At 57.6% G+C, this 24,350-nt stretch overlaps 1 protein-coding gene across 2 annotated transcripts in view; it reads left to right on the top strand.

Moving 5' to 3' along the window:
• The window catches only part of LOC102461099 (1-phosphatidylinositol 4,5-bisphosphate phosphodiesterase gamma-1-like), an 88,041-nt gene that overhangs the window by 44,007 nt on the left and 19,684 nt on the right, over window positions 1-24,350 (top strand). For both annotated transcript variants that reach the window (XM_075919990.2, XM_075919991.2), the window contains exons 6-22: window positions 528-612; window positions 1,257-1,337; window positions 1,701-1,735; window positions 3,944-4,016; window positions 6,507-6,608; window positions 7,374-7,492; window positions 8,052-8,137; window positions 8,989-9,109; window positions 9,683-9,851; window positions 11,187-11,306; window positions 11,674-11,781; window positions 13,145-13,332; window positions 13,987-14,187; window positions 15,896-16,015; window positions 17,418-17,601; window positions 18,111-18,188; window positions 18,469-18,572. In XM_075919990.2, coding sequence (XP_075776105.2) covers window positions 528-612; window positions 1,257-1,337; window positions 1,701-1,735; window positions 3,944-4,016; window positions 6,507-6,608; window positions 7,374-7,492; window positions 8,052-8,137; window positions 8,989-9,109; window positions 9,683-9,851; window positions 11,187-11,306; window positions 11,674-11,781; window positions 13,145-13,332; window positions 13,987-14,187; window positions 15,896-16,015; window positions 17,418-17,601; window positions 18,111-18,188; window positions 18,469-18,572 — 1,974 coding nt within the window. The remainder of the gene's footprint in view (window positions 1-527; window positions 613-1,256; window positions 1,338-1,700; window positions 1,736-3,943; window positions 4,017-6,506; window positions 6,609-7,373; window positions 7,493-8,051; window positions 8,138-8,988; window positions 9,110-9,682; window positions 9,852-11,186; window positions 11,307-11,673; window positions 11,782-13,144; window positions 13,333-13,986; window positions 14,188-15,895; window positions 16,016-17,417; window positions 17,602-18,110; window positions 18,189-18,468; window positions 18,573-24,350) is intronic.

The raw sequence follows: 24,350 nt of genomic DNA, 5'->3' as shown, positions 1-24,350 counted from the left end.
ACACCTGTCAAGGACGGTCAAGACGGTCCTGGGTCCTGCTGTGAGATGACCTCTTGAGGTCCCTTCCAGTCCTATGTTTTATGATTCTGTGTTTGCTCTGCACGTGGTCAGAAGCTCAGAAGCAAACCCTGTTCCATGGCAGCCAGGCTAAGCGACATGGATTGCAGCCTTGCAAAACACCTTAGTGTGTCCACACTAGTGATTCCGACTTAGGAGCCACCTGCATGCAACCTCAGCCTGGGGGCCAGCCCCATGTCTCACTGCTCAGTGAACCCAGAGTTCAGGTCCCTGGGGGAGACACAAGTTGGGTGAATCATGTACGGGGTTCCCGCGAGCACCCGGCAGCTCTGGAGCCCTGGAGTTCCTGCCGCTCTTGGTCCCTTTTCTTTCTCACAGGGACAGGCCTTTTTGCTTCCCAGAAGACCCATCTGTGAGAAGGGCGGGAGTGAAATTGCCCGAGGCCATGGGGCTGCCTGGAGGCCCAGAGCCTGCATGTGACGCTGACTCCTGCTCTGTGTGTCTTGCAGCGTCACGGTGAAGGATCTGAAGACCTGGCTGCCCCAGGTGAACTATCGGGTGCCCAACATGAGGTTCCTGCGGGACAAGCTCGTGGTGAGAACACGGTCTCCTCCCTCTCGTCCCCTCTGCTTTTCTGCCCCTCCCTTTAGAGGCCAGGCCTCTGGAGTAGGAGTGGAAGACTCTGTTCCCGCCCGGGATTTGATTTTCTGTGCCTTCCTCCTGCCCTTCCGAAGGACACTTTCAAGGGAATAGGCTCTTAGTCCATTCCTAGAGGTGGCCAATCGCCTTTGCTGCTCCTTCCCCGCCCAACACTCTGATCTGCTTCTCGCTGGGCCGCTCACCCTGTGTAGGGTGTAAGGAGTTGGGCGGGGCTTGGTGGGCGGGGCAAGATTGTCAAGAGGTATGATCTCAGGACGAGGGGTGTGGCTTTGGGCAGAAGGGGCGGGGCTTCCGCTGCCTTCTCCCGCCACCCATGGTCCCAACTTCCCCTGGAAATAACCCAGCCAGCCCATCTGGGACATTGGCTCAGAATGGGGCCCTGCTTGTCAGGACTGTGACGCCCCAGGCTCCACATGGCCTATGGGCTTGACTCAAGGCAATCCGATGCCTCGCTGCCTCCAGGGGGCCTTTCCCCCCATCTTCTGCCCCAGGTGCTTGATGTCTCCCGAGATCCTCCAGCCCTGGGAGTCTCTGCTCCCCCCAGCCCCCCTCACAAGGTTCTGTCTCTCTCCCGACAGGAAGTGGAAGCCAGGAGCGACATGGCCTTCACCCACTTCACTCACTTCTACAAAAACCTGATGTTCGAAGCTCAGAAATCGGTATGGAGTCGGGGCCTTCGGGTGGCCAGGCCCTGGGTGACCATGTGGCGGGGGGAGAGTCCGGGGTGGCTAAGAAGGGCCAGAGAGGTCACGCTGCTGCCCGTCACTAGTAATGGGCATTTCTGCAGCACCTTGAATGTCCGTGGCATGAAGAAGAGAGAGCCCCAGAGAACAGGCTTTGTGGGGGCTTTGGGGTAGGGACGGGAGATGGGGAAGACCCTAGAGGGAGTCAGAGACCCAGGGCCATTCAGCCGCCCGTCCCAGACTCTAGACAAACTCCGCCTCCTGCTCCAGTCCCCATCCAGCTTGCACGGGACACTTCTCGGCCAGCTAACCCGCCCCTTGTGTCCCTTTGCATTGCAGATAATTGAACAGCTGGAACTCTCCTTCTCCTTGCGGTGAGTACCAAGGAGCCCTCCTTGTCAGAGCCCGGCTCACAGCGTGTGTGCATGCGTGTGCGCCAGGTCAGAGCCCGGCTCACAGCGTGTGTGCGTGCGTGTGCGCCAGGTCAGAGCCCGGCTCACAGCGTGTGTGCGTGCGTGTGCGCCAGGTCAGAGCCCGGCTCACAGCGTGTGTGCGTGCGTGTGCGCCAGGTCAGAGCCCGGCTCACAGCGTGTGTGCGTGCGTGTGCGCCAGGTCAGAGCCCGGCTCACAGCGTGTGTGCGTGCGTGTGCGCCAGGTCAGAGCCCGGCTCACAGCGTGTGTGCGTGCGTGTGCGCCAGGTCAGAGCCCGGCTCACAGCGTGTGTGCGTGCGTGTGCGCCAGGTCAGAGCCCGGCTCACAGCGTGTGTGCGTGCGTGTGCGCCAGGTCAGAGCCCGGCTCACAGCGTGTGTGCGTGCGTGTGCGCCAGGTCAGAGCCCGGCTCACAGCGTGTGTGCGTGCGTGTGCGCCAGGTCAGAGCCCGGCTCACAGTGTGTGTGCGTGCGTGTGCGCCAGGTCAGAGCCCGGCTCACAGTGTGTGTGCGTGCGTGTGCGCCAGGTCAGAGCCCGGCTCACAGTGTGTGTGCGTGCGTGTGCGCCAGGTCAGAGCCCGGCTCACAGTGTGTGTGCGTGCGTTTGCGCCAGGTCAGAGCCCGGCTCACAGTGTGTGTGCGTGCGTGTGCACCAGGTCAGAGCCCGGCTCACAGTGTGTGTGCATGCGTGTGCGCCAGGTCAGAGCCCGGCTCACAGTGTGTGTGCGTGCGTGTGCGCCAGGTCAGAGCCCGGCTCACAGTGTGTGTGCGTGCGTGTGCACCAGGTCAGAGCCCGGCTCACAGTGTGTGTGCATGCGTGTGCGCCAGGTCAGAGCCCGGCTCACAGTGTGTGTGCGTGCGTGTGCACCAGGTCAGAGCCCGGCTCACAGCGTGTGTGCGTGCGTGTGCGCCAGGTCAGAGCCCAGCTCACAGCGTGTGTGCGTGCGTGTGCACCAGGTCAGAGCCCGGCTCACAGTGTGTGTGCATGCGTGTGCGCCAGGTCAGAGCCCGGCTCACAGTGTGTGTGCGTGCGTGTGCGCCAGGTCAGGGCCCAGCTCACAGTGTGTGTGCGTGCGTGTGCGCCAGGTCAGAGCCCGGCTCACAGTGTGTGTGCGTGCGGGTGCGCCAGGTCAGAGCCCGGCTCACAGTGTGTGTGCGTGCGTGTGCGCCAGGTCAGGGCCCAGCTCACAGTGTGTGTGCGTGCGTGTGCGCCAGGTCAGAGCCCGGCTCACAGTGTGTGTGTGTGCGTGTGCGCCAGGTCAGAGCCCGGCTCACAGTGTGTGTGCGTGCGTGTGCACCAGGTCAGAGCCCGGCTCACAGTGTGTGTGCGTGCGTGTGCGCCAGGTCAGAGCCCGGCTCACAGTGTGTGTGCGTGCGTGTGCGCCAGGTCAGAGCCCGGCTCACAGTGTGTGGGCATGCGTGTGCGCCAGGTCAGAGCCCAGGGGTCTCTTCACAAGTCCAGCCCTGTCTGCCCCCCCCCCCCCATCCCCCAGCAGCGCCCAGTTCGCTCCCCAGACACAGGAACGTAAACCCAGAGGAACCCCAGGGCATTGGCCGGCTGCTCCGGTTAACACGTGTCACTCAGCTCAGTCCAGAAGGAGCCACACTGGGGAAGGAGCTGTGGGTCAGGACTCAGCTGAATCATCACCACAGCATGGGGGGAGTCCAGGGCTGGGATACCCAGGGGACTGTGGGTTAGAACTGAAGGGCAGTGGCAGAGCTGTCAGGGGAGGAGCCCAGGGCTGGGGTAGCCAGGGGGCGGGGGGTTAGAAGTGAGGAGCAGTGGCAGAGCTGTGGGGGGCGGAGCCCAGGGCTGGGGTAGCCGGGGGGCTGTGGGTTAGAAGTGAGGGGCAGCGGCAGAGCTGTGGGGGGCAGAGCCCAGGGCTGGGGTGGCCGGGGGGCTGTGGGTTAGAAGTGAGGGGCAGTGGCAGAGCTGTGGGGGGAGGAGCCCAGGGCTGGGGTGGCCGGGGGGCTGTGGGTTAGAAGTGAGGGGAAGTGGCAGAGCTGTGGGGGGAGGAGCCCAGGGCTGGGGTAGCCGGGGGGCTGGGTTAGAACTGAGGGGCAGTGGCAGAGCTCAATTTCCTTTTGGTGGGGGGAGGCTGGCTCCCTGCCTTGCACATACTGCTGCTGACTGGCTCCCTGCGCCTCCCCAGGAATGTCGACCGGGCAGAGCTGTGCCAAATTACACTGTACGACTTCCAGAAGTTTCTGCAGTACGACCAGAAGGTATCGGCTACGGCTCACGTCCCATTCCCCGGCATAGCGCCGCTGTTCGGCAATCAGATTGCTTCTGGCTACCCAAAGCCAGCCCCGGCCTCTGGTAACCTAAAGTCATGATCCTCCAAGGACTTCCTGTTATACCATGAGACCCACTGCCCTCCAAGTGGGCATCCTCTGGGGGCAGTATCAGCAGAGAGGCCCTGCTGTCTCAGGAAGGGCCGTGTGTGCCGCTGCCCATATTCCAGCCGTGGACAGAGAGAATGTGATGATGGGTGGGGGAAGCCAAAACCAGACAAACTCAGACTGGAAAGAAGAGGCATGTTTTTAACAGCGGATTAATAGGGCCGACGATTAATTGCAGTTAACTTGTGTGATTAACTCCAAAAGTAATTGTTATTTAAAAAATTAATTGCATTTTAATCACACTGTTGAACCAATTGAACCACTGTTGAGTACCCACTGAAATGTGTTCAACCTTTTGGGACGCTTCTCCACATTTTCAAGGATGCTGATTTCAATTATAACACAGAATACAAAATCGAAAAGGAGCCAGGGGCACCTTAAAGACTAACAGATTTATTTGAGCATAAGCTTTCATGGGTAAAATCCACGTCAGCATCTGCTGACGTGATTTTTACCCCCACAAGCTTATGCCCATATACATTTGTTAGTATTAAGGTGCCACAGGGCTCCTAGGGGTTTTTTTGCATACAGACTCACACAGCAGACTACAAAGTGTACAGTGCTCACTTTATATCAGTATTTTATTGCAAATATTTGCACTGTAAACATGATAAAAGACAGCATTTCAGTTCACCTCAGACAAGTACTGTAGCGCGATCCCTTTATCGTGAAAGTGCAAATTACAAATGCAGATTTTTTTTTTGGTGCCTCAACTGCATTCAGAAACAAAACAGTGTCAAACTTCAGTGCCTACAAGACCCCTCAGTTGTGCTCCTTGTGCAGCCAATCGCTCAGACGCACAAGTTCGCTTACATTTATGGGTGATAATGCTGCCTCCTTCTTATTTACAATGGCTCCTGAAAGTGAGAACCGGCGTTCACGTGTCACTGTTGTAGCTAGTACTGCAAGGTATTTAATGACAGATGTGATAGTCATTCGTATGCCCCTTCATGTTCTGGCCACCATTCCGGAGGACACGCTTCCCTTCTGATGATGCTCATTAAAAACCTGTGTTAATTGTATTTGTGGTGGAACTTCTTGGGGCAGAATTGTACGTCTTCTGCTCTGTTTTACTCACATGCTGCCATGTATTAAGGCACTCTCAGCTATCAACCCAGACAACATTTTCACTGCAGATCTGACAAAACACAAAGAAGGTACCAAAATAAGATGCTAGCTACAACAGTGCCATACAAACGTGTGTTCTGACTTTCGGGTGACATTTTAAACAAGAAGCAGGCAAAGTTATCTCCTACAAATTGTAACCCAATTTTGTCTGAGCCATTGGCTGAACAAGAAGTAGGACTGAGTGGACTTGGAAGTGCTAAAGTTTTACATTCGTTTGTTTTCTAATGCAGTTCTTTTTGTATGTAAATCTACATTTGCAAGTTCAACTTTGATGATAAAGAGGTTGCACCGTAGTACTCGTATGAGGTGAAGTGAAAAATACTATTTTGTTTTTTACAGTGCAAATACTTGTAATAAAAACAAATAGAAAACAAGCACTACATTTTGTAGACTGTGTAACTGAAATCATATAGCTGAAAATGTGGAAAACATCCAAAATATCAAAATAAATGGTATTCTGTTATTGTTTAACAGTGTGGTTAATTGTGTGATTAATTTTTTGAATCCATTGATAGCTCTAGAGATTCCCCATCAGAACAACTCATGCAGGGCTGCAATGGAGAATCCATCATAGGCCCGGGCAGACTGGGTGATCGCGTGGTCCCTTCTGCCTTTAAATGTGGTGACTCTGCGGTTTGGGGTCTCTCACTCCCGATCGCAGGTCGTTCTAGAAGACCTGCTCCTGCTCAGTCAGAAGTGATGGGCTTGGTGCATGCCTGGAGGAGATTCTGTGACTTGCGTGATAGGGAAGGTCAGACCTGGCCTCGTGGCCTGTCGATCTCTGACAGAAAATTCAGATGAAACCATTTTAAGAACGAGGAGCAAATCCCTACCAAGGCTTGCATGGATCTTAAATCTAGTCAAGAGAATAATTACAATAAGGTAGGACTCGCCAGCTCAACACGCCAGTGCTGCTGGCCTTCAACACCGGACTCCCCTCTGTTCCCTGCACAGCAGGGTGGAGGCACAGTGGTGGTGGTGGGGATTATGTGCCATACCTGCCCTGTGGCGAGCTGAAGGTCATGAGTCTCTTGAGCCCTTAGTCCAGCCACGTTCTCTCTGTCAGGAGGTTCTTCATCTTGCAGATCTGAGGCTGGAGTCTTCGGGTTCCCGCCTGTGGTGGTTCACATCCAAACCCTCAGGGCAGCTCCTCCCCTAACATTGCCCTCTGTGCTCTCGCCCTAGGAGCCCTGGGCCAGTGACATCGGCAAGGTGCGGGAGTACATGTGCAGCTACCTCAGGGACCCCTTCAGTGACATGGCAGAGCCCTTCTTCCAGCTGGATGAGGTAGAGGAACCGGTACCCCATCCCCCCTGATCCCAGCCAACCCCTTTGCCATCTCAGCGCCCGCCAGCTGAGCTCAGACTCCCAGCTGGGGCAGGTGACGTCTCTCGAGTAGTTACAGGGCTTGTGACGTGTGGCGTGCACGGCTGTAGGTGCCTTTATAACAGACAGTGTGCCCCTCAGCCTGGAGATCAGGATGGGCCGTGTCAGATCAGACCCAGGGACCTACAGGCCGCTGACATAGCCTCCATCTGTTACCATGCGCCGAGGCTTCACAGAAAGCCGTACGCTCCCCATCTGGCTAGTGTACGGTGCTGCACCTTGGGGGTTGCTATTCCTTCCTGGCACTTGTAGCTCTCCTTGTGGCCTGAAGCAAGAGGGTTTGATTATCCTCGTCTAACGGGCACAGCTGCAGATTTTGGCCCCCAAATCCACCTCTGGCAGCTGCTTGTGGGAGGCTGCAGCAGTGACTCCCACGGGGAATTGCACTGCGTGGACGCAGACGGGCCGGTTGTAACGGAAGAGAGGCCTGAGCGAACCCCTCCGGCTCCCCGACACGTTGGGAAGCGTGCGTGCCAAAGGCTGCCTCTGTAGCCCAGCCCCAGCAGGAGTTACAGGCCCTGGCTTGGCCTCTGCTCTTGTCCACCGACTTCTCCCCCTTTCCCTATTCCTGCGAGGGCTTTGCCCCATGCCTGCTGCTCCCCTTTGCCTGGGCTGACCCACGGGGTCCTGGAGCCTCACTCTCACCAGCTTCCCTTCTGTCCTCAGTTTCTGACGTACCTGTTCTCCAGGGAAAACATGGTCATGGATACCAAGTACGAGCGGGTGGTCCCAGAGGAGATGAACTACCCGCTCTCCCAGTACTGGATCTCCTCCTCCCACAACACGTAAGAGCTGCCGGGCGGTGGGGCGCAGAGGAAGTGACACGACCCGTTGGAGCTAATCGGGAGCCTCCTGCGGCAGCCCTAGGAGCCGTTCTGCAGAGCTTGGGGGAGCTGCCAGTCTGGTCTGAGAGCCCTAGCAGAGCTCTGGCCTGCAGTGCAATAGCGAACATGGGGGGAGGGCTTCTCTCTAGCCTGGCCTGGCGGCTTTCGACCTCTGATGAGGCCCCTGAGCTCAGCCGGCCGTGGCAGAGCAGACACGGAAATTAGATGGGATCCCGACGGCGGTGCCCCGGGACAGCGAAGACCCCAGAGCTCACGAGCCCAGCAAGGAGCCACTGCTCACAGCAGCTCGTGGCCTGCCAGGCAGCTCCAGGGACGTGGTCTGTGGCCGGGCGCTGCCTGGACGGGCAGCATCTGCAGTTGTTGCTCCCTGAGATGGTCTGGGAGCCGCCTTTGCAGCTGCTCCTCTTCCTCCAGGCTCCCCAGACCTGCCCCCGGTTCTGCAGGCTGGAGCCCTCTGGGCGCTGCTGGTGATTCAGGGACCCTCTTGTTCTTGTTGCAGGTATCTGACTGGGGACCAGTTCTCCAGCGAGTCCTCGCTGGAAGCCTACGCGCGCTGCCTCCGGATGGGCTGCCGCTGCATAGAGCGTGAGTGAGCGGCTGCTGTGAGCGCCGCAGACTGCCTGAGCCAAGTAGCCCGGGTGCCACTCCATGGCGGGTGGGGCGGGGCAGCAGGAAGTTGTCCTAGGGTTGCCAGCAGGGGTGCACGGTCACCACTGGAGTCAGCATCCTTGGGAGGATCCCTAAAACCACGTTCCCAACTCCCACGTTGCACAAACGTAGGGGCCTGAGCCCAGGGCCTTGGCCACACCCTGCGGTGGGTTGGCCCTTTCCATTGCCTCCGCTTGGGATGTCTTACCCGTCGGTGTAGGGCTGCAGGGAGGTGCCAGGCAGCCGCCCCGTCTCACCCCAGAGGTGGCTGCCACAATTCCTAGTTGGCGAATCGTATCAGGCTCCTTCCGGTGCCCTGGAAACAGGAGACGTTCACGTTATGAGTGGATCGTTGTCCTCTGGGGCGGCTGGGCCAACGTTTCACATCCACCGAGTGCAGGAATTCTCTGGCCTGGGCTGTGCAGGAGATCAGCCTAGACGGTCGCTCCAGCATCTGCCACTCAGTGGGCCCTCAGATTTGGATGGTTCAGCCCCCCGGTGAACCCGATCTTGCCTGCCCTTCCTATCCATGACAAGCAAAACCACCCAAAGCCTCCCGCACTCACACAGTCCCACGTGGCCCTGCTTAGGTGGCAGCCTGTGATATTACCTGGCATCTGAGCCATGAGCCCCAGTGTGGCATCTACCCCGGGACCACCCGTGAAGTGCCGTGTCCTGGCACGCCAACGACGTGCGCACAGTGCCACAGCGACACTCGTGTGGGGCAGGGGGATCAGTGACCACGCGTGGGGGGAGGGTGTTAACCACTCAACCATCTCTGCCCTTAGTGGACTGTTGGGATGGTCCCGATGACCTGCCAATCATCTACCACGGACACACCCTCACCTCCAAAATCAAATTCCTGGATGTCCTGCACACCATCAAGGAGCACGCCTTCGTGACCTCTGAGTAAGGGCCACCCCACGGCACCACCTGGGCTTTGTCACCCCTTTGCGGCTTAGCGACCGCTCGCTAAGGGACAGTGGAACTCATGGCTGCAGGAAGCCCGCGAGGCCAAGAACTTAGCCGCATTCAAAAGGGGACTGGGCATTTCAGTGGATAACAAGAGTATCCAGAGTTCTCATGCTTAATAGTAACAGCGGTTGGGGAAAGGGTCTGAAACGCCTGCCCGTAATGACTAGAAACCAGAGTGACACCTGTTTAACCAGGTGTGGTGGCCAGATGTTCCCTGGTTATCCCGGGCTGAGACCTAGTTGCTAAGTCCCATTCCAAGGCATCGACACTCCTAGGTTGTGTGTGTCAGATCCTGGTTTAGTGAGTGTCCGAGGGTTCTGCCTCCAGCTTCCCCCACTCTATGGGCTCCACCAGCTTCTCCCCTGGGTCTGTGGTTCCTGTTAGCTCCTGTGGGGTCCCGCCCTTGTTAGCTTTGCCCCCGGCTACCAGAGGAGCAGGCGTGCGACCTGGGACCTCTTCTCGGTGGCTGTTCTGAGTCACCCGGCCTTTCCTTCCCGGCTACCCCAGGTTCCCCATCATCCTCTCCATCGAGGACCACTGCAGCATCGTCCAGCAGAGGAACATGGCCTCCCATTTCAAGAAGGTCTTCGGGGACATGCTGCTCACCAAGCCGGTGGACATCAACGCCGATGAGCTGCCTTCCCCCACCCAGCTCAAGAAGAAAATCCTCATTAAGGTGCGGAACCTAGGGCGTGCCCTCATCCCTCCCCCGCCCCAACCTTCTCCAAGTCAGTCCAGAGTGGGAGATACAGGAACAGCACATGGCTGCCTAAGGCTGGGTAGCTAGGACGGGGGAGAGCCCTGTAGCGCGGGGTTACAGGAACGTGCTGGAGTGAATGTTCTCTGCCTCCGACATTAAGGATGTGTCTAAACTACATGGCTCCATCGATGGAGCCATGTAGATTAGACAGATCGGAAAAGGGAAATGAAGCCGCGATTTAAATAATCGCGGCTTCATTTCAATTTAAATGGCTGCTGCGCTGAGCCGACAAACAGCTGATCAGCTGTTTGTCGGCTCAGCGCGCTAATCTGGACGCTCCCGCGCCGACCTGAAAGCCCTTTATCGACCTCCCCGTTATGCCTCGTAGGATGAGGTTTACCGGGGAGGTCGATAAAGGGCTTTCATGTTGGCAGGGGAGCGTCCAGACTGCCCCGATCTGCCGACAAACAGCTGATCGGCAGAGCGGGGCAGCCATTTAAATTTAAATGAAGCCGCGATTATTTAAATGGTGGCTTCATTTCCCTTTGCCGAACAAACAAATCTACATGGCTCCATCAACGGAGCCACGCAGTCTAGACGTACTAAGATACAAAGGTGCGTGGGAATCTCTTTGCCAGAAGAAACCAGTCCCGGCCACCCGCAGCCATTAAAGTCATTTTGCTCCCACGGCAGACTCCTCTGCCCAAGCTCCCGTGAGCCCACACAGCAGGAGAACCAGGAAGTGAAACCAATGGCAAACAGGGAGGCTGTGTCTAGACTGGCAAGTTTTTCCGCAAAATCATCTGCTTTTGCGGAAAAACTTGCCAGCTGTCTACACTGGCCGCTTGAATTTCTGCAAAAGCGCTGACGATCTCATGTAAGATTGTCAGTGCTTTTGTGGAAATACTATGCTGCTCCCGTTCGGGCCAAAGTCTTTTTCCGAAAAACTTTTGCGCAAAAGGGCCAGTGTAGTCAGCAGAGATTTGTTTTCCGCCAAAAAGCCCCGATCGCGAAAATGGCCATCGGGGCTTTTTTGCGGCAAAGCGCGTCTAGATTGGCCACGGACGCTTTTCCACAATAAGTGCTTTTTGCGGAAAAGCATCCTGCCAATCTAGACGTGCATTTCCGGAAAATCATGCCAGTGTAGACGTAGCCGGAGTGAAACTGAGCAGCTGTTTCACTGCCCCAGCTGAGCGATGGGATACCTCCACCGTGGCAGACAGAGCATAGTCCGGGGCACTTGCAGGGTGGGCGAGGGTCAGGCTAACCGTGGGCGTTTGCCTCTCTCTGGTTTGCTCTCCCGCTCCCTAGCACAAGAAGCTGGTGGAAGGGAACCTGTACGAGGAAGTCTCCATGGCCAGTTACTCGGAGAATGACATCAGCAACTCCATCAAGAACGGCATCCTGTACCTCGAGGACCCCATCGACCACGTAAGGCACAGCGTGGGGAGCGGGGAGGGTCTAGCGACCACCCGTGGAACCAGGAACGGCTTGGTTCCGGCAGCGGGGAAGGAGGTGGTGCCGTCCCGTCCCCCTACGCGAGGTCATCAGAAGGGCTTGAACCCTGGACCTTTATCACAGACCTCCACCGCCTGAGCTAGAGGAGTGACTCCATTTTCCAGCAGCAGTACTAGGCTGGTATCCACTTGTGGACGCACTGGAGTGGGAACATGACACATGTCCTGCCAGCGTGCTACCAGGGCAGCTGTGATCTCCAGCGGGCGCTGACATCCTGGTCCCTGTGCCTGCTCCCTGGCTTCCTCGCTGCCTGGTTCTGATCCCACTTTCTCCTTGGCAGACCTGGAGCCCCCATTACTTTGTTCTGACAAGCAACAAGATCTACTACTCCGAGGAGACGTCCCACTACCAGTCCAACGAGGACGAGGAAGAGGTGGAGCAAAAAGAGGTGTGTCTGTGGGGAGGAAAGGTCTGGACGGGGGGAGGGCAGCATCTCAGGGACCTTCAGGGGTCACCTACGGAGCTACCCAAGCACCTCTTTGGTCCTGGCCATTAACTATCCCTTGGTACTTTTCACAAGGCGGGGTATTAATCGGTGTCCTGCTCAGATTCCAGCCAGGCCATTAACTTTTACTGGCTAGATCTCCAGGAAGGTTCAGTGGCACATGGGAACCTCCAGTCTGTGTCCTAAACCATGGGGCAGCATGGTTGTGCGCTGGTGTACGGCTGCTGTGCTGCGCCCCAGAGGTGGCCGAAGTGACAAGGACGTGATGCTAAACCAAGTGGTTCTCAAACTTTAGGCCCGCGGACCCATGCAGACCTTTCTGCAGACCACCAGCCGACCACCCACAATGACAAATGGGTGTAGGAGGTGGTGGGGGTGTAGGGTCGGGGTAGGAGGGAGGGTGCAGGAGAAGACTGGGGGCGCGGGGTCTGGCCAGGAGGGAGGGTGCAGGAGAAGACTGGGGGCGCGGGGTCTGGCCAGGAGGGAGGGTGCAGGAGCAGGCTGCGGGTGTGGGGTCTGGGTAGGAGAGAGGGTGCACGAGCAGGCTGGGGGTGTGGGGTCTGGGTAGGAGGGAGGGTGCAGGAGCAGGCTGGGGATGTGGGGTCTGGCCAGGAGGGAGGGTGCAGGAGCAGGCTGGGGGTGTGGGGTCTGGGTAGGAGGGAGGGTGCAGGAGCAGGCTGGGGGTGCGGGGTCTGGCCAGAGGGAAGGTGCAGGAGCAGGCTGGGGGTGCAGGGTCTCTGTAGAAGGGTGCTTGTGTGAGAGTGATAAGGCTGTGGGTTTGGGCATCAGAGGCACTTATCTGGCTCTGTGCCTCCCACCACTCCCAGGCACTGCCCCCCCCCCCCCGGCCAGACACCCCAACCCCAGCCTGCTCCTGCACCCTCCCTCCTACCCAGACCCCACTGCTCCCATTTGCTGTGATTCTGGCCAATGGGAGCAGCAGGGGAAGCCTCCAGACGAGCAGTTTCCTGCCCTGCCGGTCCCCCAGCTAGTGGGAGTGGGTGAGCTAGTGCGCGGAGCCTCTTCCTGCCCCCACCAGCCCCACAGTGGGAAGCTGGCGCTGGCGCTCCAACCCGGGGAGGGGGGCGTGGGGCTGGAGCAACAGCACAGGCTCCCCACTGCAGGGGGGGCGAGCCCCGAACCCCCAGCCCACCTGCAAGATGGTCCCGGGCCAGCAGTGGTCCATGGAGCACACTGGGAGAGCCACGGCACGAAGCCCATTGTCTCTCTCCCCTGGATTTCTCTGGTGTCTCCCGCCTCCCCTCCCTGCCACCCGCCCGTCTCGCCCGGGGCTCTGCGCCTGCAGGAGTTTAACAACAACGAGCTGCACTTCAGCGAGAAGTGGTTTCACGGGAAGCTGGGCGGGGGCCGCGACGGGCGCCAGATCGCCGAGAAGCTGCTGCACGAGTACTGCACCGAGACGGGCGGGAAGGACGGCACCTTCCTGGTGCGGGAGAGCGAGACCTTCGTGGGAGACTACACCCTCTCCTTCTGGTAGGCGCCTCCCGCGGCGGCCACCCCCTGCGCCAGCCCCTCCCGCCGGGACCCTCTGTCTCTCCGGCCTGGGGGCCCTTAGAGCGCCGCTCCTCTCCCGCCTTGGCAGCCTCAGCCGCCCGGCCCAGAACCCACCGGCTCCTGGAGAGACGCTCCCCAGGGTGCGGCTCGGGGAGGGGTCGCTTGCCCGGCTGCTAGCCCAGGTTCGTGGCTCTACCCAGCTCTGTGGCTCCCAGGCCTGTCCTAGGAGCCAGGGGAGTCCACATGGGAGAGCCCCAGGGAAGGGGAGGCGGCCTGACCCGAACCCAGAGCTCCCACATTCAAGTGCCAGCGGCAAAGGGCCAGACCACCCCCACCCCCGCTAGCCGGGAGCGGCAGGCTGGGATCATTGCTGGCGGTCGCACTGTCAGCCAGTGTATTGCCGCAGCACCCCTGCATGGCTCACAGCTGGCAGCTGAGGGCTGGACCGGGCCAGAGCCAACCAGCCCTGAACGCGGGGGGCCTCGATTATCCTTGTGACTTGGGCTATTCTCCTGCCCCCCCCCTCGACTGCTGCAGAGAGCTGACCTCCCCCCACACCCCACTCGCTTTGGGCAGAGCCGGGGGACGTGGGTCGCTCCCGCCCCCGCCGACCCTTTCTGGTCCCCGCTGCAGGCGGTCCAGCCGAGTCCAGCACTGCCGCATCCACTCCCGGCAGGAAGCCGGCACCACCAAGTTCTACCTGACGGACAACCTGGTGTTCGACAGCCTCTACAGCCTGATCTGCCACTACCGCGAGGTGCCGCTGCGCTGCAACGAGTTCGAGATGAGGCTCACGGACCCCGTGCCGCAGCCCAACGCCCACGAGAGCAAAGAGTGAGAGCTCCCCGCCCGTCCGCCCGCGCAGCCCTGCGCTCCTGTCTGCCTCCTGCCCTCCCCGCTGCTGGGCCCTGCGGCCGGGATTCGGCGCCCCCTACAGGAGATGGGGTGTCACAAGGGCTCCACTTCCTCTGACTGTTCTGGGGGTGTCATTTAGAACATAAGAACGGCCGGACTGGGTCAGACCAAAGGTCCATCTAGCCCAGTATCCTGTCTGCCTCCTGCCCTCCCCTCTGCTGGGCCCTGCGGCCGGGATTCGGCGCCCCCTACAGGATATGGGGTGTCACAAGGGCTCCACTTCCTCTGACTGTTCTGGGGGTGTCATTTAGAACATAAGAACAGCCGGACTGGGTCAGACCAAAGGTCCATCTAGCCCAGTATCCTGTCTGCCGACAGTGGCCAGCACCAGGTGCCCCAGAGAGGCTGGACCGAAGACAATGATCAAGCGATTTGTCTCCTGCCATCCCTCTACAGCCTCTGACAAACAGAGGCCAAGGACACCATTTTATCCCCTGGCTAATAGCCTTTTATAGACCTAACCTCCATGAAATTATCTAGCTTCTCTTTAAACTCTGTTATCGTCCTAGCCTTCACAGCCTCCTCTGGCAAGGAGTTCCACAGGTTGACTACACGCTGTGTGAAGAAGAACTTTCTTTTATTAGTTTTAAACCTGCTCCCCATTAATTTCATTTGGTGTCCTCTAGTTCTTCTATTATGGGAACTAATAAATAACTTTTCTTTATTCACCCTCTCCACACCACTCATGATTTTATAGACCTCTATCATATCCCCCCTCAGTCTCCTCTTTTCTAAACTGAAAAGCCCCAATCGCTTTAACCTCTCTTCATATGGGACCCGTTCCAAACAACTAATCATTTTAGTTGCCCTTTTCTGGACCCTTTCCAAGGCCAAAATATCTTTTTTGAGGTGCGGAGACCACATCTGTACACAGTATTCCAGATGTGGGCGTACCATAGTTTTATACCGTCATTTCCTCTGACTGTGCCTTGGAGCTGTTCTGGGGGTGTCAGTGAGACCCCGCATCCCTCTCTGGGGCAGGAGCCTGGCTGGGTTGGGTCTTGGCTGTAGCCACAACGATGGATTTTCTTTTTGTAGAGGAAGCCACCCTTGCATGCCCCAAGGATCCAGGTGTTCCCACAGCCCGCTCACTCCCTGGGTTACCAAAGGGCAGAGGGAGGTTTATGTGGAAATAATCCCAGGCCAGATAGAACCAGAGTCGGTGGCTGTGGGCAGAACGGCACAGGTGCAGGACGGGGACTGGAACGAGGCTCCCAGGACGCAGACGGCTGCTGCTCCAGCCAGGGGGCCTTGCCGGGGGCTGTGAGAATGGCGCTTTCCCCCGCTTTCCCGGCTGGTGGCCACTACAAGGCAGCACAGCCCCACGCCATCGGTCCAGTCTGAATCACACGCCCTGGGGATGCCTCCGCAGCCTGAGCACACCTGTCCCCCGTCGCTACTCACGGGGAGCGGGCGTCACACCTAGACACTCAGTCAAACAGTCGTACAGGCAACAGCCCGGACACGTCTCCAGGGCCCGGCAGGGTGGAAAGCCAGACCTGGATTCCTGCGCTTACCGCACATGGGCTCAGCCTAGGAGCTTGAAGGGAGTTAGCGCCTCTCTCAGTGGCCCGGGGTCCGGACGATGCGCTGAACTGATCTCTGTGTGTGCTCGTTCCCGGCCCAGGTGGTACCATGCCAACCTGACCCGCCTACAGGCTGAGCATATGCTGATGAGGGTGCCCCGGGACGGAGCCTTCCTGGTGCGCAAACGCAGCGAGCCCAACTCCTATGCGATCTCCTTCCGGTGAGTGTGAGCTGGCCAGGCGGGGCCGGAGATGCCGGAGCTAGAGGTGCCGGGGGTGCTGCGGCCTCCCCTGGCGTGTAGGGGTGACCCGCTGCAGTTTGGCTGAATGTCTCTCAGCATCCCCCCTACACGAGTTGCCCCAGAGCCATGGGCGGCAGTAGGCTAGGCGGGGGAGGGCTCTGGCTTCCCAAACCGCCAGCGTGGCCCCGCCCACACTCCGCCCCCGGAGCGCCTGCTGTAGGCCTACTGGGGCAGAGCGTTGCTGCCCCCGAGTGCCCACCCTCCCCATCCTCCGGAGCTGGGGAGACTGCAGCCGCATGCCCCCCACCCTACCCGTGCTCTAAGGCCAAGGAGGCTGGGGCCACGCGCCCACCTGCCCTCTCCAGGCTGAGGGCGGGGCAGGCTGCAGCACACCGTCCCACCTCCCGGCGGTGGGGGGGGGCATGGAGTGGGGAGGCGGCTTGGCTCCTGTAGGGGCGGGGCCTCAGTAGAAGGGGCGGGACTAGGGGTGGGTCTGGGGCCAGCACTCCTGCCTGCATCCCTGAGCTGAGAAGCTGCAGACTTGTTTCCTTTGTGATCTCAAACCCAGGCTGCCGGAGCCCGTGGTAACAGCGCCCAGCTGCTGCCATCTCTCCCCGCAGCCCATGCCCTGTGCTTCTCATGAGTTTCTCCAGTCAGCTCAGCTGAGTGCAGTGGGGGTGGACGGGGGCCAGGGTGGACCCCCAGCGAGGGCTGTTGCAGGGATCTGTACTGCGAGTCCCCGGGGGATGCTTTTGGCCTCCCTCAGGCCTGGCTGACTGGTTTGGGTGACGCCTGCACTGCAGTTAGACACCCACGGCCGGTTCGTGCGAGCCGGGCTGTGAATTGCAGGCTAAGCGCTGTTTGATTGCGGTGGACACATTCTGGCTCAGGCTACAGCCCAAGTCCTGGGGTGCTCCCACCACGCAGGGCACTCCCCCAAGTCCGTCAGCTGGCTCGGGTCAGCTGCAGGTGTCTAGCTGCCATATACCCGCTGTGCCAGGGGTAACTCTGTCATGCTAGGGCTGCTGGTCACTCTGAGTCGGCACTGGGCAATGCCACGGCGAGCTGCTCGACGGCCTTGCTGGGTTGTACATTGCCTGCGCCATAAGCTCTTGCTGTAGTCACTGGATTTACCATGAGTCAGGTGTTACTCCAGCGTCCCAGCTGCATTCCCGCTGGGGGAACTCCATCCACTGGCCTCCCACCAGAAGCCAGCTTCCTTTGAGCAGTGTTGCTGTGCGCTGTTTCCCAGCAGCTGCCGTCCACCCCAGAGGCAGCTGCATTTCCAGGTGGGCGAAATGCCTCCCCTCTAACACAAGGCACGTCCCACCTGCCATCCCCCAGCCCCTCCTCACGTGCCCTTCGGGGTGTGTTGTCACAGAGCAGAGGGCAAGATCAAGCATTGCCGCATCCAGCAAGAGGGCCGGCTCTTCATGCTGGGCAGCTCAGCCGAGTTCGAGAGCCTGGTGGACCTGGTGAGCTACTACGAGAAGCACCCGCTGTACCGCAAGATGAAACTCCGCTACCCCATCAACGAGGAGACGCTGGAGAAGATGGGCACGGCTGTGAGTCTGGGGGGAGCCCCACAGAGGGCACCGGAGAGGGGAAGAGGGGCCCTACAGCTGGGCTCGGGGGTGAATATGGGGGGACTGTCTGGCTACCCCCCAGAATCTTGGAAAGGCCGAACCCGGCTGCATCCCGGGGTCCCGAAGCTTTGCGCAGGGGGTGCATTGGCAAGGGGCGGGCAATCCCAGGGACCGGCCAATCAGATTGCTGGTGCGCTCATCTTTAGGCAGAGGTGTGGCAAGTGCAGACTACATGTCCCAGCATGCAGTGCTCTGGCTTGATCCTAGGGCCACGCTGCCCTTTGAAGCCTGGGGCACACAGCAGAGACCTTTCTATACCGCCCGGTCGCCTGACATAACACCGCTTCCCATCAGAGGAGGGGCTCCTGGCCAGCCGGCAGCTCTTCTCTAGTCCCTTCCCCTGTCCCCACGAGCTGCCCCCCAGGAGCCGGGGAAGGGGGAAGCTGTGGGCTCGCCTCCCATGGGAACCCTGCGCTTGTCCTTTGCAGGAGCTGGACTACGGAGCCCTGTACGAAGTGCGGACTCCTCACCTCTACGTGGAAGCCAACAAGATGCCGATGGCCAGGGTGAGCGGGCACAGGCCGGAGACGCCCCCCAAGGCTGGGGGACCCCGGCAGACTGGCACAGGGAGGGCGGGAGAGGGGTTCACGTGCTGCCTGAGAGCTGCGTGCTCCGTGTTCTGCCCGGCTGCCAGCTGTGGGAACTGTAGCCCGGCCCCTGCGGAGCCTCTCGCTCTGCCGGTGGCAGAGCGGGTACCCCGCAGCTCTGAGCCAAGAGCGGAGGGGGGACCCCAGAATGCCGGCCTCGCAGCTGCTCAGGCGAGCATGTCTCTGCTCTGCTCCCCAGTGCACGGTGAAGGCCCTCTACGATTACAAAGCCCAGCGGGAAGACGAGCTCTCCTTCTGCAAACAGGCCATCATCCACAACGTGGACAAGCAGGATGGAGGCTGGTGAGTTCTCCCCCCCCCACTTTCAAAATGGCCACCCAGGGTCGGCTCTCTCCTGACACAGCCTGGCTGCCCCACGGAGGGGTCCCTTGTCACATGGCGCTGGGGCAAAAGAGGGGCTTGGAGTCTAGAAGCCAGGTCACAGCTCAGGATACGAGGAGGCGTCTGAGGTCGCTTTGTCTGACGGCTCTGGGGAGAAGCTCCGCTCCCAAGGACCTTGCCCTGCTCATGAGCCGCTGGGGGTTGCCTTGGGGGCTCGGCCCAAATGACCGACCCTGGGCAGCACCCCCTTTTTCTCCTGGGAGCCAGCTGCCTCCTTGGCCTGTGGGGTTAGGCCCCGAGGAGGGGTCTTTCACCAGAGCTGAAGGGACCCAGTCGTACACCCCCCGCGCCACGAGCAGCCTCAGATGCTCCGTAGCAACAGGGTGGAGCCCGCCTCCGTACCAGACATCCAGCGGGGTGGCTGATGCCAGGCCTGTCTGTACCGCCTGCCTGCTGGGGCAGAGCCCCACTGCCCTTGCCGGCTCCCCCCGGCTCTAACGCTAACTGGCCGCCCTCCAGGCTCAGCAGCCCACGGAGCCACCACGAGGAGGGTGTCTGGGGGGCCTGTCTGGGGCTTCTGCTCTATGGGCCCGTCCCCTGTGAGAGGCCAGGTGCTGACTCCGCGGGAGACTGCCTCTGCTCTGGGAGGGCTACAGCCCCACAGCTCCGGCGCCGCCCCGGGAGGGCTCTTCCGCTCCCTCTCTGAGAGGCCGTAGCCAGGCCCAGAGAAGAATTCCTCCAAGGCGGGGGTGGGGGTCGGCACTGGCACTGAGGTCGGCTTAACTACACCGCCCAGGACGTGACGTTCTCACAGCCCCGACCGAGGTCGGTAAACCAACCCGCCCATGCCGTGGGGTTGTCACCCGCACACATGTCTCTCTCCCTTCCACACTGTAGGGACACACACCTTTACCCAGTTCCTAGGGCTCAAGGTGCAACCCTGTCAATTTACACACCCACCCTCGCCCAATTCCTAGGGCTCAGGGCACAACTTCCTGCGGGTTTTGCAGGATCTTTAGCCACTGAAAGAGCCTCACCCAGTAATATCCTGATCCTCTATTTATTAATGTAACCCTTCTGCCAGGTAGTGCCAGCAGCAACCAGGGCAGGGTTCAATATCTAAGGGTTCCTTTTCACCCATCTCACACAGAACCGGCTCAAGCTCCCACCCAGTAGCCTGGGAAATTCATGCACCCCTGGGCGCCTCTGAAAGGCAATGCTTCCCCCCTCACAAGCGCAGGGTCTGAGTGTCGAAAAGAAACTTTTAATGGAAGATGAAGAGAAATGACATGGCATTAGCTCGGAAAAATACCCCAAACAGAGTTCCTAACCCCCCACAAGTAACCGTCCCAGCTCAAATGGATTGAGCAACATCCTTTGTCCCTCAAGCTCACTAGTCCAACAACGTAAGGGTTCCATACATTTACCCAAACTTTCCCCATACCCCACTCCAAATGCCCCACTTACAGCTCTATCCAGTCACGCTATGTCTACACTGGCGGGTTCTTACGCAGGAATATCTTGTGCAACAACTCTTGTGCAAGAACACGTCCACATGGCCATGTGCTTTGGTGCAAGAGCACCCATGGCCGTGTGGACTCTCTCTTGCACAAGAAAGCACTGATGGCCATTTTAGTCATAGGGCTTTCTTGTGCAACAAACCCCTGCTGCACGTCCACACTGCCTTCTTGTGCAAGAGAGCTTACACTTGTTAGAAAAGAGTATAACTCTTGCGCAAGAAGCCCTCTCCTCCCACGCTTTACTGTAAATCTTCTTGCGCAAGGGTGAACGGGCCGTGTGGACACTCTGCGGCTACGTCTACACTGGCATGATTTTGCGCAAATACTTTTAACACAAGAGTTTTTGCATTAAAGCATTTGCACAAGAGAGCGTCTACACTGGCATGTGCTTTTGCGCAAGAGATGTGCTTTTGCACAAAAGCATTTGTGCCCGTGTAGATGCCCTCTTGCGCAAGAAAGCTCCGATGGCCATTTTAGCCATAGGGCTTTCTTGCGCTAGAAATTGATGTTGCCTGTCTACACTGGCTTATCCCTGAGCGAGAGCGTCGGAGTATTTGCGCAAGAACCACTGATTTTGTACATTACAAAGTCAAATACTCACGGCCAGTGTAAACAGGTGGCAAGATTTTGATTTTGCGCAAAATCATGCCGGTCTAGATGCAGCCAGCGGGCGGGTTCTTGCGCAAGAACCTTCCATTGTAGACATAGCCTCGGTGCGGCCCCTGACACAGCACCCTGATGTCTCCACTCATTGAGCCTGAGGCTATGCCACCTTTATGCTGCTCCTGTGGTCTTCTTGCACCGCCCGCTGGTTGCTCCCACCAGCTGCCTGCCGCCACTCCTACCGGCCGGTCGCTCCTGCCAGCAATCTTGCTGGCTGCAATGGGTCTGGCTCCGGGCCAAACCAGTGACTTCAGCTCTTAGGCTATGTCTACACTTGCGGCTTCTTGCGCGAGAAATATGCAAATGAGGCTAAGTGTGGAATATCACTGAGCCTCATTTGCATACCCAGTGAGCCACCATTTTGCAGAAAAGGCTCTTGCACCAAAAGGAGCTGTTTACACTGCCCCTTCTTGCGCAAGAAAAACCCTCTTGTGCAATGCCACTACGCTGATTATTTTCAGGAATAACAGCATTGCACAAGAGGCGTTTTCTTGCTCAAGAAGGGGCAGTGTAGACAGCTCCTTGTGGTGCAAGAGCCTCTTCTGCAAAAATGGTGGCTTATTAGGTATGCAAATGAGGCTCAGCAATATTCTATGCTTAGCCTCATTTGCATATTTCTTGCACAAGAAGCTGCGCGTGTAGACATAGGTTTAGTGATTTCAACTCTTTAGCCACCATCTAGGCTGGCAAAAGATTCCAGCTGCTACTACACTAACAAAAAGATTCCTGGCTATGTCTACACTGGCGGCTTCTTGTGCAAGAAAATATTGCGCAAGGGTTCTTGTGCAAGAACTCTTGCGCAAGAAAACGTCCACACTGCCATGTGGGAGATGTGCTTTTTCACAAGAGCATCCATGGCAGTGTGGACGCTTTCTTGCACAAGAAAGCTCCGATGGCCATTTTAGCCACGGGGCTTTCTTGCGCAAGAAATCCCTGCTGAGCGTCCACACTGCCCTCTTGTGCAAGAGAGCTTACACCTGTTAAAAAAGAGCATAGCTCTTGCACAGGAGCCCTCTCTTACCACACCGTCCTGTCAATTTCCTTGCACAAGAGCAGGCAGGCACTGTAGACACTCTGCAGATTCTTGCACAAGAAGCCACAAATGTAGACATAGCCCTGATGGAGTCTGCTGCAGGTCTATCCTTAAAACAAGGGGGAACAAGGCAGGTTGAGCTAGTCTTACAGTTCATGCCTGGCAAGCATGAAGCAGGCTGGTTCAAGCCTTTTCCCTCCAACTGAGCTCACTCAACTCTGGAAGGGGAAGGCTTGTTCATCTGAGACCTTTTACATCTGCACTTGAAAGGGAATCCTCTGAACTGTCATTCATGTTAAAATTCGACACTTACCAACAAGGACTTAACAAGTCTTTGAACTTTCTCACCCATTACCAAGACAGTTTCGCCAATTATCACCTGTAATACCATTAACTCACAAACATCCCACTCTCCCTACCTTTAATATCAGCAATTCACAGACACTTACCTTCCTTCCTCCCCCTTCCCACCCCCCCGCGTCCCCCTTCTGTTCTGCAATGTGATTTGTCCTTTTCATATTTGTTCATTTTTTTAAATTGTATCCTTTGGTATATATGGTTGTGACTACTTTCTTCCACTATTTGATCTGAGGAAGTGGGTCTGGCCCACGAAAGCTCATCATCTAATAAACCATCTTGTTAGTCTTTAAAGTGCTACATTGTCCTGCATTTTGCTTCATCTGAGATCTCTTACAGTGATGATGTCTCTCCTGAAAGCACTGGTGTCATATTTTACAGTTCCTACATTTAGGGGTAGCAGGATTTGTGACTCCACAACAGCCCAAATTAGTTACAGTACATCACATTCCATTCTAACAACCCATCCTCCATCAGCCCTGCCTGAATTGGATTTACATAACCACACCCCAGATTCCTTCTCTCGCTCAGCATGAGCTGTATTTACATATCAACAGTTATTTATTTTGCAAGGCTAAACAATTTGGCTACGTCTAGACTGGCAAATACTCTAAAGCAGGGATTCCCAAACTTTTTGACACGGGGAACAGTAAATCCATTCATGAACTTTTGGAGGACTGGGAATGTTTGTTTGCATATTCATTAATCAAATGATGAATATTCAAATAAGTTGTTTCTGGTCCTCTCAAAACCCCCAGTGCCAGCTTTAGCAGAGCTTTTGATACAGTCACCCACAATATTCTTGCCAGCAAGTTAAGGAATATGGATTGGATACATGGAGTGTAAGACAGACAGAAAGCTGGTTAAACCAGGGTTTCCCAAACTTTTTATTTTAGTTTGAACCCTTTTTTTTTAGTATTCTTTTTTGCAGCCCAAAAATATAAACACATAAAAAACAAACTGAGAAAATACCAGACATATAAGATGTCTGGTATTTTCTCATTAGGTAAGTTGTATTATTACTAGCTGTCTCCGTTTGTAGTTTCGAGCTGCCTGGCTGGTCAATATGCTCAGGCTGCATGAGTGTGTCTACCAGCCAGACAGTTCGCAACTACGCGAGGGGTGTGTGCGGGGGGGGCAATAGAATCCTCGGGCCGGACTCACTCGTGCTTTGTGGGGGGGGAGGACGGAAGGGGGGCGGCGCCCCAAGATCTACATATGGCCGGGTCAGTCCCACTCCCCGCAGGCCGATTCGTTCCTCCCCCCTGCTCCGCCCGCTGCGCCTCTGTCCAGCCCCACTTCCCCCAACCCCCTCCCGGGCAGCCAGTTCTCCCCCGCTTCTCCTCCCAATCTCCGTTGGCCAGCCCCGCTGCCCCCGTCCAGCCCTCCTTTCATCTCCCCACCCCCATCTTCCCCGGCCAGCTCCCTGTCCCCAACCTCGTGCCCCCACCTCGCACCCTGCTTCCACCGGCCCCCCAATCTCCCCAGCCCGCCCCGATTCCCCAGTCCAGTGCTGCTTCCGGTGGCCAGCTCTCCCCTCCTCCTCCTCCCACCTCCCCTAGCTAGGACTCTGCCAGGAGCCGGAACATCCGGCTGCAGACTCCACCCCGGCCGGCAGAGGGCTTGCGGGACCCGGCACCACACGGGCACTCCGGGAGCGCAGAACACCCCGGCAACCACTCTGTGGCCCGGTAGTTTTTTCCTGTGGCCCAGTACCAGGCTGCAGCCCATAGTTTGGGAAACGCTGGCCTAGTGAGATTGCGGAATCTCCATCACTGGAGATATTTAAGACCAGGTTAGACAGACGCCTGTCAGGGATGAGCTAGGGCAACTCAACTTCGGAAGCCCCAGGGGCCACACTGATACTTACAGAACATGCTGAGGGCCTCAACTGAAGTCTGGTTGCATATGCAAGCAAATAGATACAAATAGCTTCTCTCACACTGACAGGCACGAATACAAAGATTAAGGCAAGACACACAACACACAGACCCATTTAAGTCAGTTCTGCTGATATTACTAAAATGCAACATTTACCCCATTTCTACCCATTTGACAGCATTTTCCATGAGCAATGACAGTCCAAGAATGTAACTACTAAAACACATGCTGGCTGTGTCTACACTGGGCCACTTATTCCGGAAAATCAGCTGCTTTTCCGGAATA

The sequence above is a fragment of the Pelodiscus sinensis genome, chromosome 2 (genome assembly GCF_052426305.1).
Source record: "Pelodiscus sinensis isolate ZL-2025 chromosome 2, ASM5242630v1, whole genome shotgun sequence".
In the NCBI taxonomy this organism is placed as follows: Eukaryota; Metazoa; Chordata; order Testudines; family Trionychidae; genus Pelodiscus; species Pelodiscus sinensis.
Note: the sequence above shows the minus strand (reverse complement) of the source record. Positions and strands in the feature narration are given on the sequence as shown.